Source organism: Otolemur garnettii, unplaced genomic scaffold (genome assembly GCF_000181295.1).
Source record: "Otolemur garnettii isolate 467f Iridium unplaced genomic scaffold, OtoGar3 scaffold00147, whole genome shotgun sequence".
Taxonomy (NCBI): Eukaryota; Metazoa; Chordata; class Mammalia; order Primates; family Galagidae; genus Otolemur; species Otolemur garnettii.
This window is the reverse complement of record NW_003852542.1, coordinates 78,535-92,190: the sequence shown is the minus strand read 5'-3', so window position 1 is coordinate 92,190 and position 13,656 is coordinate 78,535. Positions and strand designations below refer to the sequence as shown.

At 41.6% G+C, this 13,656-nt stretch overlaps 2 gene segments (V, D, J or C); both read right to left on the bottom strand.

The window, feature by feature from the left end:
• The window catches only part of LOC100957670, a 12,056-nt gene extending 4,649 nt beyond the window's left edge, over positions 1-7,407 (bottom strand). The window contains 2 exon segments of the V gene segment in view: positions 6,880-7,202; positions 7,324-7,407. Coding sequence covers positions 6,880-7,202; positions 7,324-7,378 — 378 coding nt within the window.
• LOC111728268 overlaps positions 1-13,656 on the bottom strand; it is a 43,028-nt gene that overhangs the window by 16,023 nt on the left and 13,349 nt on the right.

Below are 13,656 nucleotides of genomic sequence, written 5' to 3'. Positions count from 1 at the left end.
TGGCAGGTTCGAATCCAGCCCAGCCCTGACAAACAACAATGAGAACTAGAACCAAAAAAAAAAAATAAAGTTTAAATCCAGTCTATTTAACCTCAAGCTAACTTTTAAATATTAGGGCCACTGAAAGACTAAGAGAGACATAATTAGGCTTATTTAATGTGTTAAAACTGAATAGGAAGCATTGGTAGACATCAAACGGTGTTTACCTTTCTTTGGATAATATTTATATAATTATAATTATAAAATTATATTACATATATATTTTATATACCTTCATATATATGTATTATAGATTCATATATATTTATGTACTATAAATATATATGTATGAACACCTGACTTGTTTAGGGAATTTTTCACTTGGATTGCCCAGAACTTTAGATCTGTTCTATGGGAGGTGTTAAAGTCAGGTATTATGTGCCTTGTATCCCATTGTTTACTTAAGTACTCCGTTATGCCTGTTAGGAAGAGTGCTAATGTTCTTGTCATGCAAACCTTAGATCCAACCCCAGCACCTGTGAATGTTTGCAGATGACTGCATAGTGCTTTCACTCCCTCAGCTAAACCCCAGCTTGATCCCTTCCCAGCTGGAAGAAGCCAGAACAGGAACCTCAGGAATAAGATTGGGTAAATGCCAAGTGTGGACCTACTGAAACGTCTCTTACAAATTAATAATGGGGTACAAGGCAAGAAGTGTGGTAAGGGCCTAGCTAAAAATAAGGCACAGTTTCCCCTAAAAATAATGATAGTAATTAGCCTCTGTTCCCCTGTTGGCTACTCTGGACTCACATACTTGATGGCATTTAAGGGTCTTAGCTTTCTCCTCATAGTTGGTGGTTGTAAAGACCCCTAACTTTCTCCATAGATGATGATCCATCTTGGAAACCTACAAGTAGTTTCAAAGTATCTTCCAGGTCCTGCATCCCAGTGGATTGGTTGACCCATCCAGATTGGCAGCCCAGACAAAGGAAATGGCTCAACGGACCTTGTGACTCACTCCCCGCCTCCCTCCCCAAGAAACTGTCCTGCATTGCAGTGAACTGGCTGACCCACCCAGGCTGGTACTCCAGTGACTGATGCTTCTGTCTAAAACTCAGAGAATTAACAGACGCCAGTTACCTAATCCTCTGTAAAAAAAACCCAGTCTCCTGAATTTTGAGGAGGTAGATTTGAGAAATCTCTCCCACTTTAGCACTATGGTGATTAGACCCCTTCTTCTGTAAAACAATTAATTAATTTTAGTTTAAAAACTGGAAACCTTATGAAATACTGGATTCTCTCCCTAGAAATTGCTCTTGTTTATAATATTGGCCTACAATTTTCATGATTCTCCAGTTAAGACCACACAATTTTAAGTAATGATTTTTTTGTTTGTTTGTTTGTTTCTGTGACTTCACTTTGCAGGATGAGAACTAAAATGTTGATGTTTCCAATTTCAATACCAAATTGTGTTAGGTATGACTACAGACTTTTGGCAATTTTAGTTTTAATTTGCAAAGTTTCAACTAACACCACTTTGAATTGCATAGTGGTTACTGATACTTAAGCTAATGAAAGTCCAGAGAAGACATTTTAAGAGAAGAATTGATCCAGTCACTTATTTTTAAGTACCAAACTCCAGTTTATTCCTCTATCTCCTCTGTATTCCACTGTGCGAGTTCCAGACTAAGGGAAGCTTTAGAATGGATGCCAGTAGATCCTAGTGTTACACACTCCTTGTTCATGTACAGCTCTCATTCTTCAAATTCCAGTAAGAATTCTGAGGTTTTGAGTAAGTGGACAAGGTAATGACCAATCTGCAGACCATGATAGCCAAGGATATGGTCTCTCAGAAAAATGAAATTTGTGTCCTACATTCCATCCAGGGGATTGGTTTGAAATAAGTCTTTCCAAAACCTTATGGTAATTAGGAGCTTTAGAAGGAGAAAATAGTTGATTCAGATGAGAGTATCAGTGTGTTCTCTCTCAGTTGAAACCAGAGCTCTGAGTTAAAGAATACAGGAGGCAAAAATAAGTTAGAATCTCTATAGATCTGAATAAACAGAAGAAAAATGTCTCCTTTACCCAGAACTACTTTATTTTTAAAGAAAAAAAGAAAATAATAAAGAAGAAAGTGATCTTTCCTGCAAGTAAGTATTAAACACAGACTATGTAAAAGACTGTCTGCTAAAGCCGGGTTCAGTCATTTTCATAGACGGAGTCAAAGGACTGATTATTGTCAAAGATACCTGACCTGGCTGGTATCTTGATGCAGGGACATGATGAATTCAAAGGTCACTGTGATCCAAACATGATTTGAATTCCAGCAATTAATGAGACTACAGTGGGTTTTATTTTTCTAGGAAGCATGGGTGCTCTACTTCACTGACGTGTGCCCTTATTCTCTGACCGTGTCCATGCTGAGGAAGAGGGCACACAAAGTGGACCTGGACTCCCATGTCCCACTTACCCTGAGTAATGCATCACTCTAGAGGGCTGGTATTAAGGGAATAGTAAAGGAGTGACTGAGAAATATTATATGCTTGTTTATTTTTTGTTACTCCCATTAAAGGAAAGTTCTGGGAGGGCAGGGGTTCCGTTTGTTCACAACGCCCTCTGCCTAGAAGAGTAAATGATACAGACATGTTTAGATAGATAGATAGATAGATAGATATAAACTATATATATACACACAACTATATATGTATATAGTTGTATACAAATACCACTATTCATTATTCATGTAACTTTATATTTTTATTGTTTATTATGGAATAAAGAAAGAACTGCTCTGAGCTCAGGAGCAGGAGCTTTTCACCCAGTTCCCCCAGGAGGAGCTGTGACACCTTAGATCAGCTCAGGACAGAGGGATCTGAGAAACTAGAGAGATTATTTGATTAACTGGTTGATCTAGAAGCAGTAACAAGAGTGATTCCTAAGTCTGTGATGACTCCTCTTCTGAGTGTTTATGTGAGGGAAACATCACAGGTCTGCTCTGGATGTAGAAGTGCCTGTGAGAGGTACAAGAGGAACCTCAATATCTAAATAAATTTAAAAGGGTGTCCTTATTCTATGTAGTAGCATAAATATAATTTATATACTGGTGCCGTGTTTATAGATTTCCATTAAGGTGTGAAATTTTACACTCACAAACATGTAGAGTATGTGACAAAAGTAATTTATGCTGTCAAATTCACTACAGCTGGTTTGGAAGACTACAACTGACATACAAATACTTTCCTAATGTGTGCAATGTGCGGGTGCTCAACATGCCTCTGGGGTGAAGGGCTCAACTACAACTTGAGCTTTGCCTTAGAAATGAAAACAATGTAACTTAAACATTTGTACCCTCATCATAATCTGGAATATAAAAACATCTAATGTTTCCTAACATAAAATAAAGAGATACTAAAGACAAACAAATATGTTCCATTTGGAGCTTTTCCTGAAGTTGTTTTTTGGTTCTTACAAGCACTTGTGTGGGATGAGGATTGTTTTCTCCCCTCTTCTGTTGTCCTCACAACTCACTGATTTGGCACTTTTACCCTCGGACTCTCTGAGGTTTTGCCTAGGGTGCTTGGGAGTGAGGCTGGCTGCTCAAAGCTCTATTAATGGGGCTCCCTGGACGGGGGCCTGAGCTCATCAGACAGGTGAGTGGCAGCAAGATGGATCCACAGCTCTCATTCTCACTTTCCTGGTGCTCTGGGTCTCAGATGAGAGGTTTAGAAGAGTAAAACCTTTAAGAAAAGGAAAAACAACTTAATATGCAAAAATTTTTTAAAACTTTCATTGAAAACAGCATATTTATAACAAATAAATTAACCTACATTTTTAGGTATACATTTTAATGTTTTGGTGATGCAAAATTTAGTCACTGTCCATTCTTGATCACAGTTGTGAGGGAAAAACACAAGTTCACCATGACTGGCCTGTGAATATTTTACAGAATACATCCAGCTCTCTTTTGAGCTCAAAAATAGCTAAATTAAAAGGGGGAAGAAATATAAAGCACACAGGTATTCTTAAGTAGCTCCTTTTGTGCAAATCAACACAAATTGTAAGACCAGTCTGGACCATTTTAAGCTGCCTTAGTTGTCTTAGTACCTTTCAGTTAATTGTAAGAGTAAAGTACCAGCCTAACGGGAAGTACTGTGCCTGCTGAACCTCTACTGTATGCAAATATACAAATGCAATGTACTGTTCACAACATGCCATTAAGACTCCACAACAGTCAGGCAGTGCAGATCTCACTCTCAGAAAAACTCCTGCAGCCCCCTAGAGTCAGAGCCTGAAGAATTCCTACCTTGACTCTATCAGTAGGCTCAGACACACTCATCTAACTCCCCAAGCTGGTTTGGTCTGGGTCATTTCTTTGGTCTCTTGGAGTCATTTTAATTAGGAGGGGGTTTTTCAACACCCTTCTAGGAATTCCCTGAAATAAGCTGCCTGTGGAAACACTGCCAAGACACAATCTCCAGCCCCTGCTGGCTTTTAGAAGTGAGGGTCACCATTAGATGCAAGCCAGGCCAGAGTCCTCTATCAAACTCCATTAATGAGAACTAATTAGCCTGGCCACGGCAGAAACCAGGACAGGCTCCTAAGCTGCTCATCTCCTGAGCACTCATCTGGAGACCTGGGCTCATCTATCAATTTTTAGTAATAAATCTGAAACCGATTTCACTCTCTCCATCAGCAGCCTCCAGGCTGAAGATGTGGCAGTTTACTACTGTCAGCAGCAGCACGGCCACCCTTCCTCAGTGTGTCAGACTCAAGTTCACCTCCAGGCTTCGGGTCAGTGCGTCTTTAATGCAGCAGCCACCTCCTTCCTGCTCAGCCTGTTTCCCCCTTATCTGTGTCTGCTGGTTCCATCAAAGAAGAATGTGCAAGTCTCCAGGGGAGATCCACTGTCTCACATTAGGGCTTCCCCAGGGTCAGTCCTCAGTACATAGTCTCAAACTCATGTCACCACAATCTCACTGACTCAAGATGATTGTTGAAATAGAAAGACACAGGGATTAAATTCTTTGAACAAGGATTGAAATGCCACACGCAGGCTGAGGCAACAGCCTTGACTGTCCTGACCACCTGGACAAAAGCTGACCCATGGACTATTTACACATCTTGCCATAGATAGATGTATTTAATTAAAACTGATGGGATAAATGTGAACACTTAGAGATCCATTTGAGTAATTTGTTGAGAGGATATTTTAAAAAACTATTTGCATAATAAGAATAAAAATTGCCTCAGTTATGGAAGAACATACATATGCTAGCAAAGTAGCTCCAAATTCCATGGCTAATACACCAAGCATTTATTTTCAGGATGGATGTTCATGTGAACACTCCTCTGGCTGAAGAGGGTGGTCAGTGTGGTGGTTCTACTGCAGGACACTGTGCTCGTCTCCAGCCTTTGGATTGTGTTTGTTCTGGGACCAAGAAAGTGAATATGTAAAGTAAATAATTTGTACAGCGAGTAGCAGATCTGAACAAAATCTCTAAATCAAGGTAAGCAGATGATTGTAAGTATCATAACGTCTAATGCAGTTAGTTGTCCACAATTGTTATCCTTTCACTTTGTTGATTTATCAAGGCTCTGACATATTTACTGCATTTAATTTTCAAGGCATTTTTTCAAAGGAAAATAATAATATTTTCATAATTTTTATGTTTATTACATAAAGATTTTTCAAATGTAGTTTTGCATTAAATAGAAATAAAGCTGTGTGTTTTCAACCTAGGGCTTTTCTCATTGGAAACAGAAATATCTTTCCCTGAAGTAAATGCTCTTTAAAATGCAGATGCTTAAAAACATTACGGACTATCTGTTAATTTGTTAAAATGAAGGCTGTCATTCACCGTGCCTGAGTTGCGTTTGCTACTTACCATGTGTAACGTGCTCCCAGGGATCAGCGTTGCGGGTGCACTGGCTTCTGGACAAACTCCGAGTAGCAAAATTTTTCTATGAAGGACGATTTATACAATATGAGCTTTTAGGTTTTCCTATTTGTTTGGTCAAGAGAGGTTTTTTGTCAAATGACTGCTATATATTTTAGGCAATTTCCTCATTTTTCTGCTTACTCCATAGCGTAATAGATCTTTGTTTTCCTGTAAGGATCTCAGACTTCCTATCAGTAAGTGTAAGCTCATTCAAGCATATTCTGACACCATCTCATACCTGAAAAGATTTGAGATTTGAGGAAATATTGACCTCTGTTAGCACCACTATCTTTTCTGGAATCAAATTTTGCCAAATTCCTTTCCTCTGTGTGGTTTCTTTTAGAGTTACTTGAAGACAGGCCCTTCCTTCATATTGGAAAAGCCAAAAAGGATGATTCGATTTTTGTCAGCACCTGCAGGCAGGCCCTTGGGCAAAGCTCAGGAATGGGGGATCCTCTGGGGAGGAGCTGCACCAGCTGAAAGCAGTGGCATTACCGCCCTTGGGATTCCCGGAGCTGGCTGAGGACCAAGTGGTTAGGCAGCCCATAAACTCAGTGACAAACGGACTCTGAATATTGACAAACCACCAAAGATTCTCTGGTGTCTGGTACCAGCATCCCTGACCACCCTACACGCAAGCTGGTATTTCTGATTCTAGTTTATTGTATTAAAATGATTTCCTTGGAATCCTTAGAGCAGCTTCATATTTCTATGACTGATGCTACAAATCATTTGTCAGGTGTCATAGTTGGTGTCCTTTATTAAATCAAGGGAGACATTATCACATCTGCAGTGTTGAGGCTGAGGGGCAAGAAAGAATTTGAATGCAGAGGAGCCTCCCCGACCCTGTCTACCAAAACCTGCACATCTTGGCTGCCTCTGAGCAATGCTCTCTGCAGATGGAGGAACCAGGAGAAGCAGCTGGGGCAGCCCGGCCTCACACATCTGCTTCCTTGGGGGTTTATGGTATGACTTGTAACACTGTGGGAGGCCAACTGTTATACTGCTGACAGTAATAAGTTGCAAAATCTTCAGCCTGTAGGCCACTGATGGTGAGGGTGAAATCTTTCCCTGACCCACTGCCTCTGAACCTCGATGGAACCCCAGATTGCAAATTGGATGCAGCATAGATCAGGAGCTTAGGAGATTTCCCTGGTTTCTGCTGATACCAGGCTAACCAACTGCTAATGCCCTGACTGGCCTGGCAAGTGATGGTGACTGTGTCTCTTAGAGATGCAGACAGGGAGGATGGAGACTGGCTCATCTGGATGTCACAGCTGGCACCTGAGATTGGAAACAATATTAATAATATGTTATCAATAAAGTTATAACAGGATTCTCCCTCAGGAGCCAGGCTGGACTGACCATACTGACTTAGGAAATCCTGGGTGTTCTCCTTCCTCACCTGGGAGCCAGAGCAGCAGCAGCCCCAGGAGCTGAGCAGGGGCCCTCATGTCCATGCTGTGTCCTGAGAGGGACTGACTCCTGCACAGGGTGAGGGTGTGACCAGCCTGTTAATAAGTCTCCAGGGAGGGGGCTGCACCCTGGGAACATGCAAATCAGCAGGGGTGGGCAGGCTGGGCACAGCTGCAGGGCTGGCTCATCTCAGTGACTCAGAAGAGTCCCAGTGCCCCAGGTGTCCCAGAGCAGACCAGGGCAGCACAGATTTGCCTGCAGAGATGGTCTTTCTCCTTGGAGGATGTTTTGTTAAAAAGGACATTTGGGGGCATCTATTGGTAAAAGTTAAAGTGATTGTGAAGAATAAATGGAATCATGTATTTCCAAGTTATATTGGGAGTATTTAGGCAAATACCCTTATTTGTAAAGAATTCTAACAAAGTCTTGGAAAGGGGGCCTATCAGGTAGTCAACATATTGTCAAATATTTCCAGACAAGACTCTTGGGACCACACATTGCAACTCCTGCTGACCTTTCCCTCTGAACCTTCTTGTCAACATACTCTTCATCTTAACGACATGGTCTCTTCTGACTGACCATTTTTCCACAGCAACCAAATGAGACCCCTCATCCCCAGGTGTATAAGGAGGGTAGGTACAAGTTTTCAAAACATACCCATGCCCTCTTGTGTTCACTAGGGGTGTGTAGCTTGCAGTGGCATCAGGGCACAGCCTTAAGTGCCAGGCAGATGTGATTCTTCCTGAGAAATCCATCACAGTCTCTACCCGGGCCCCATCTCTACCCAATCCCAGCAGCATCAGTATCCCAGCATAAAAGCCACAGACCTGGGTCCTGAGCCAACAGCTGATGGCTGCCATGTGCTTCATGTTCTGATTTGCACCCTCTGCCAACATCTCAATAGTCTTCTTTTTTCCCGAGGAAATATCTGGATTTTACAGTGATATTGTTTAGATATTTGGGCCCTCCAAACAACATGTTGAAATTTAAATTTTTAATGTACTTCAGTTTTATTTTTATATTTATTTATTCTTATTTCAGATTAATATGAGGGTGCAAATGATTAGGTCACATTGCTTTCATTCCTAAGGTAAAGTTCAAGTTGTAGTTGAGCCCCTGATCCGGGGGTGTGCTCATACCCCACACTGTGCACATTAGGTGAGAGCTCCCCAATGCCCCTTTCCCTGCTCCCTCCTCTCCCTCCACCTCCCCCCACCTAGACATACTTGTGCTTTTCTCTCATGTGTATGTAGTTTTTTTTTTTGTTGTTCTATTGGTTTTGTTCAGTATTAGGTACATTGGATACTTCTTCATTCTTGGCATACATTTCTAAGGAGAATGTGCTTCAACTCCATCCAGGGAAATACAAAAGAGGTAAATACCATGGGATATTATTCAGCCATAAATAACATGGAGACTTCCCAGGCTGAAATTCGATCCCCAGTGGTGGGAGGTATTTGGGTCAGGAGAGCAGAGCCCTCTGAAAAGTCTTGGTGCTCTCGAGGGAATAATAAGTCAGTTCTCACTTCCTTAGCTCACATGAGTGCTGGTTGTTGAATACAGGCTGGCACCACCTCCTCCCACTCCCCCTTCTTCTCTGACCACAGGACAAGCCTGCTGCCCCTTCACCTTCTACCTTGATTGGAGCTTCCTGCAGCCATTACCAGAGGTAGATGCTGCTGCTGAACTCTTTGTTCAGTCTGGAGGCCCATGAGCCAAATAACCCTCTTTTATTTATAGAAATCAGCCAGCCTCAGTTATTTCCTTTGTAGCAATACAAAATTGTCTGACAGACATAGTTTCTTGTACTTATCAAAATTCTGTGTAATGTGGCACCCTATGCTCTCTAATTCATCCAGTGGCTCTTGGTTGTATTTAAAAAGGCAGCTTTGGAGTTCAAAAACAGCATTTTGTTAAATTATATTTCAACCTGTTTGAATAAGATTGTTCAAAGACTTTTGGTTCTATGCCTTTATTATTTAATTTACCAAAGTGAAGAAAACAAGAAAATGAAATGTTTTGCTCATCTACTCCCCTGAGATTAGTAACGTAAAATCCTGGGCCTTCCCTCATCTTGGGGAAGAATGTGCATTAAAACCAAGTAGGAGGAGAAAGGGGCCATGGGAAGACAGTAGGGTCCTATATCACCAAACATTACCCCACTGAATATGGACTAGCTGAGCCAACACAAAACCAATAAATGTTCCAGTATTATGTTGTCATGACTGGGCCTCAGTTCTATGACTGCTATGATGGGTGGTAATGATAGTAGTAATAATAATAAAACCAGAGTCAGTCTAGCCACCATTTCCATGTCACACTAAGCCCCTTCAGTGGTCAGTCTTGTACATGGTAAGCCTCTTGTGCTCAAGTGTGGGAGAATCCTGAGGGTTTGATACCAGATTTTTGACTTTGGATTTCCAGCTCTTGGTCTCGACGATTCCCTGAATTAATCGATGGACCACAGGATGAGCAGTAAGTTAGGTTTTATTTACAGAGGTATTATTACAGCTCTTACAAAGAGCGAAACCTTGCAGAACAGGATAAGATAGGTTTTATAGTGTCACAGCTCTTACAAAGAGCCAAACCTCCTTGCAGAGCAGGATGCAAGTGTTACAGCTCTCACAAAGAGCCAAACTTCCTTGTAGAACAGGATCCAAGTGTTACAACTCTTCGTCTTTCTCCCTCAGAGGTCTGCAACAGTCTGCTAAAGTCTTGCTCTTCTGCTCTATCTTCCTTGAAGGTCTGTGATGATCTTCTCCTAGGCTCTCTGCTCAGGGGTTTATATAGGGGCAGTTGTCCAATGAGCTGAGAGCTTAGCTGATTGGTCTATAAAATAGGCCAGTCAGGAGCAGGATTGAAAATGGACCAATCAGGGATGCACTGGAGGAATCGCCAGTGTTTTCACCTGATGGACCTGGGCTTTTTTGTTACTCCAGCCTCCGGTAGGAGAGGAAAGCTCCCCCTTTGGCTCCAGCCTACAGGTTTCTGTGCCAGCTGCTGCCAAGGCAGACCTGGCAGGTCCTCTATCGCTGCTCTACTGGAGCCTCTGGTAAAGGAGGGAAGCTCCCCACCACTTGCTCCAACCTGCTGGTTCCTCTGCTGGCTGTTGCCACCAAGACAGAGGTGGCAGGTCCCCAAGTCCCACTCAGCTGAGCTGGCTGGGGCACCACTTTTCCGGTATCAGGTTTTTCCAATGACTTGACATTGCCATTTCTAGGGAGATATGTAAATTCTTTCTGGCACGTTTTCAAAAGTATTGTCTTCTGATACATATAACAAATAATAATTTAATGTTGGGTACTCTACAACAGTGGCACATTAGACAGTGAAATGTAGTTTGCATGAATGGTCTATGGGTAAAGACCTCCATGTGTGGGATCCAAGGGCTAAGGAGGCTGCAACACCCTTAGCTCAACAAAACCCTAATAGCAAGGTAGCCATAGTGGAGTCCTCAGATTTGGGGACACAACGACTCTGTCTGTCTGTTCTTGTACCATGCATTTGTGGTCCTCTCCCAGTCAGAACCTGGGGGCAGTTTCCCTCTTATCTATCTCACCGTCCCCCCTCAGCTCCCCTGGGGTGTCCTTGGAGAACAGGGGTGATGACTGCACGGGGAAACTGGGTTTAAGTCTTCACTTATGGTTAGATTTAAACGTCATTCCATTTAGCAATCTCACCAAGAGGACTGGGGCCTGTAGATGATTATGGAGGGAGGATCATCCTCTTCTGTCTCCCCTAAAACAAGTACGTCCTGGATTTTTGTGGAGGGTTAAATCCATATTTACAAAAAGGTTCAATTCTTGCTTCAAATCTGAATCTGGACTGAAAACAGAGTATGAAGGCTGAGAGCTGTGTCTCTGTTGGGTACATCTCTCTGAGTCCACAAATAGCCATAACACCAGCATTAGTTAGGGCCTGGCAAAGGCTCCTCATGTACAGCCCCTTGTCACATAGCTCTGTCCCCTCTGCCCCAGCTCTCTCAGGTCTCTCTCTGTCCAGCTGCTCCCTCATTTTGGACTCTCAAAATGAATGAGTGCTCCACCCTTTCTTAGCCTGAGGCCAGTACTCTGTTATTTGTGAAATAATAATTCAGACTTTATTAACTTTAGCCATAGCCAGACCAAAATCATTTAAGAGATAATTTTGAACACTGACTCAGTGCCCACCTAGATTCTCTCTAAATCCTGAGTCTTTCTTGGAAAGATAAAACACTATTTCACTGTTAGCCACTTTCCCACAAGTATGTATTGAGCCCTGGCTGTGAGTCAGGCACCGAGCCAGATGTTAAGTTTAAATATGACAAAAACGGAAGCCGGAGGAGAGGGCAAGATAGAAAAAGGGAGAGACTGATTTTAAAACCTGTCTAATTCCTAGGACAGACCCTGGTCCCTCCAGGTCTGTTTATTCAGAAGTGCAGCAGAGGGAGCCAGCAGGGGCCACAGTCCTCCCCTGGACAGAAGTAGCCCTGGAGCCTCACTTCCTGTCAGGCCACAGACACCCCGTGTTTTAAGCTCAGGAGGAAAATCCTGTGGGGCCATCACCTGGGAAGAAGAATGGAAATGTGCTCACACACATCCTCACACCCTGTGCCAAGCAGAGCCGCTAACGCAAGTTCAATATTCACAGTTGTTTTGGCGTTGGTCTGGAAAATAGTCCAAATAGTCAATCCTGAACTTAGTAATTTCGTCTTTTCTTTCCTAGTCCATCCCCCTAGTTGTTTTATTCATTCATGTGTAGATTTTTTTATTTTTATTTTTTGTATTCCATCTAGATTTCTCATATCTGTGTTAATTTTAGTTATTTATTTTTATAGAATATGTGTGATAATAATATGGTCCCCAAAGACACAAACATACACCAGCAGAAAATGTGTGGGCAGAAAAGTGACACATGTGACGCATGTCAGTCTTCTTTCTCCCACGCCCATCACCCTCCCTCTGCCTCTCTCTCCCAAATCCCCCTCCCAATGAACTGGACTCTATCCTCCCTGTTTGTATTTGTTTGCTTTTTGTATCTATTCTGCTTCCTTACCATGACAATAACACATTATAGATTCTTTATTTTGCTGTTTTTATGGAGTTATATATCCTGGAAAGCACTCCATATAGGTTCATGAAGATCTTCTTTTTTGTACAGCTGAAAGTGCACTATTGTGTAGAGGTGACAATTTGTTCAACGTTAATTTTTAGTGTGTACCTTTTGTTGTTTCTTAATTTCAGATTACTATGAAGGTCCATACAGTTAGGTTATGATGTGTGCACTTGTAGTTGTAAGTCCTTGTAGTTGTGTCCCACACCAGGAGCTGTGCCATGTACCCTGACATTGTGCCCCTTTAAGCGGGAGCACAGCAATTCTCTCACGCTCCCCTCCTTTCCCTCCTCCCAACTTGAGTTGAATTGAGTTTTTCTCCTATCTGGGCATGTGCTTCATATTAATACTGAGTACATTGGATATTTGCTTCTCCATTCTGCTGATACTTTACTAAGAATGTTTTTCAACTTCATCCACATTCATGCAAAAGATATAAAGTCTCCATCTTGTTTTTATGGCCGAATAGTATTCCATGGTATACAAATACCAGAGTTTATGTATATGTACATCCTGGGTTGATGGACATTTAGGCTGTTTCCACATCCTGGCAATTGTAAATTGAGCTAGAGTAAACAATCTAGTTCAAATATCCTTGTGATAAAATGACTTTTTTTCTTCTGGACAGATACATAGTAATGGGATTGTGGGATCAAATGGAAGGTCTATGTTGAGTTCTTTCAGGAGTCTCCATACTTCTTTCCAAAGAGGCTGCATTACTTTGCAGTCCCACCAACAGTGTAAAAGTGTCCCCTTCTCTCCAAATCTTTGCCAGCATCTGTAGCTTTGGGATAAGTATGGGCATTTCGATTGTTTTCAATATTTTGCAAGAAATTATAAGAAATAGACAGTGAATAATTTCATGAATATGTACTTTTATATTATTGGAGGCATTTCTTCAAGAAAATTTCTGGAGAGTGGATTGTGGTGAAAAGTTAAATTTTTTGGAATTTTTTTTATTTTTTCAAATTAATGAGGGTACAATTTTTAGACTACATTGTTCTTACTTCCAGAATAAATTTGTATTTGTAGAAGAGCTCCTGTTTTGCAGATACCTTCAAATTCTTCTCAAAAGGGAAAGTATTAGTCCCCGTCCCCACAAGCTATCAATAAAAATCACTATTTCCCCATTATCCTGTCTAAAAATGTGCTGCATAATTTTTTTTTGTAATTTTCTTCAAATTAATAGGTAAAAAATGATATCTCAAGATAGTTTTGATTAGCCTTTCTC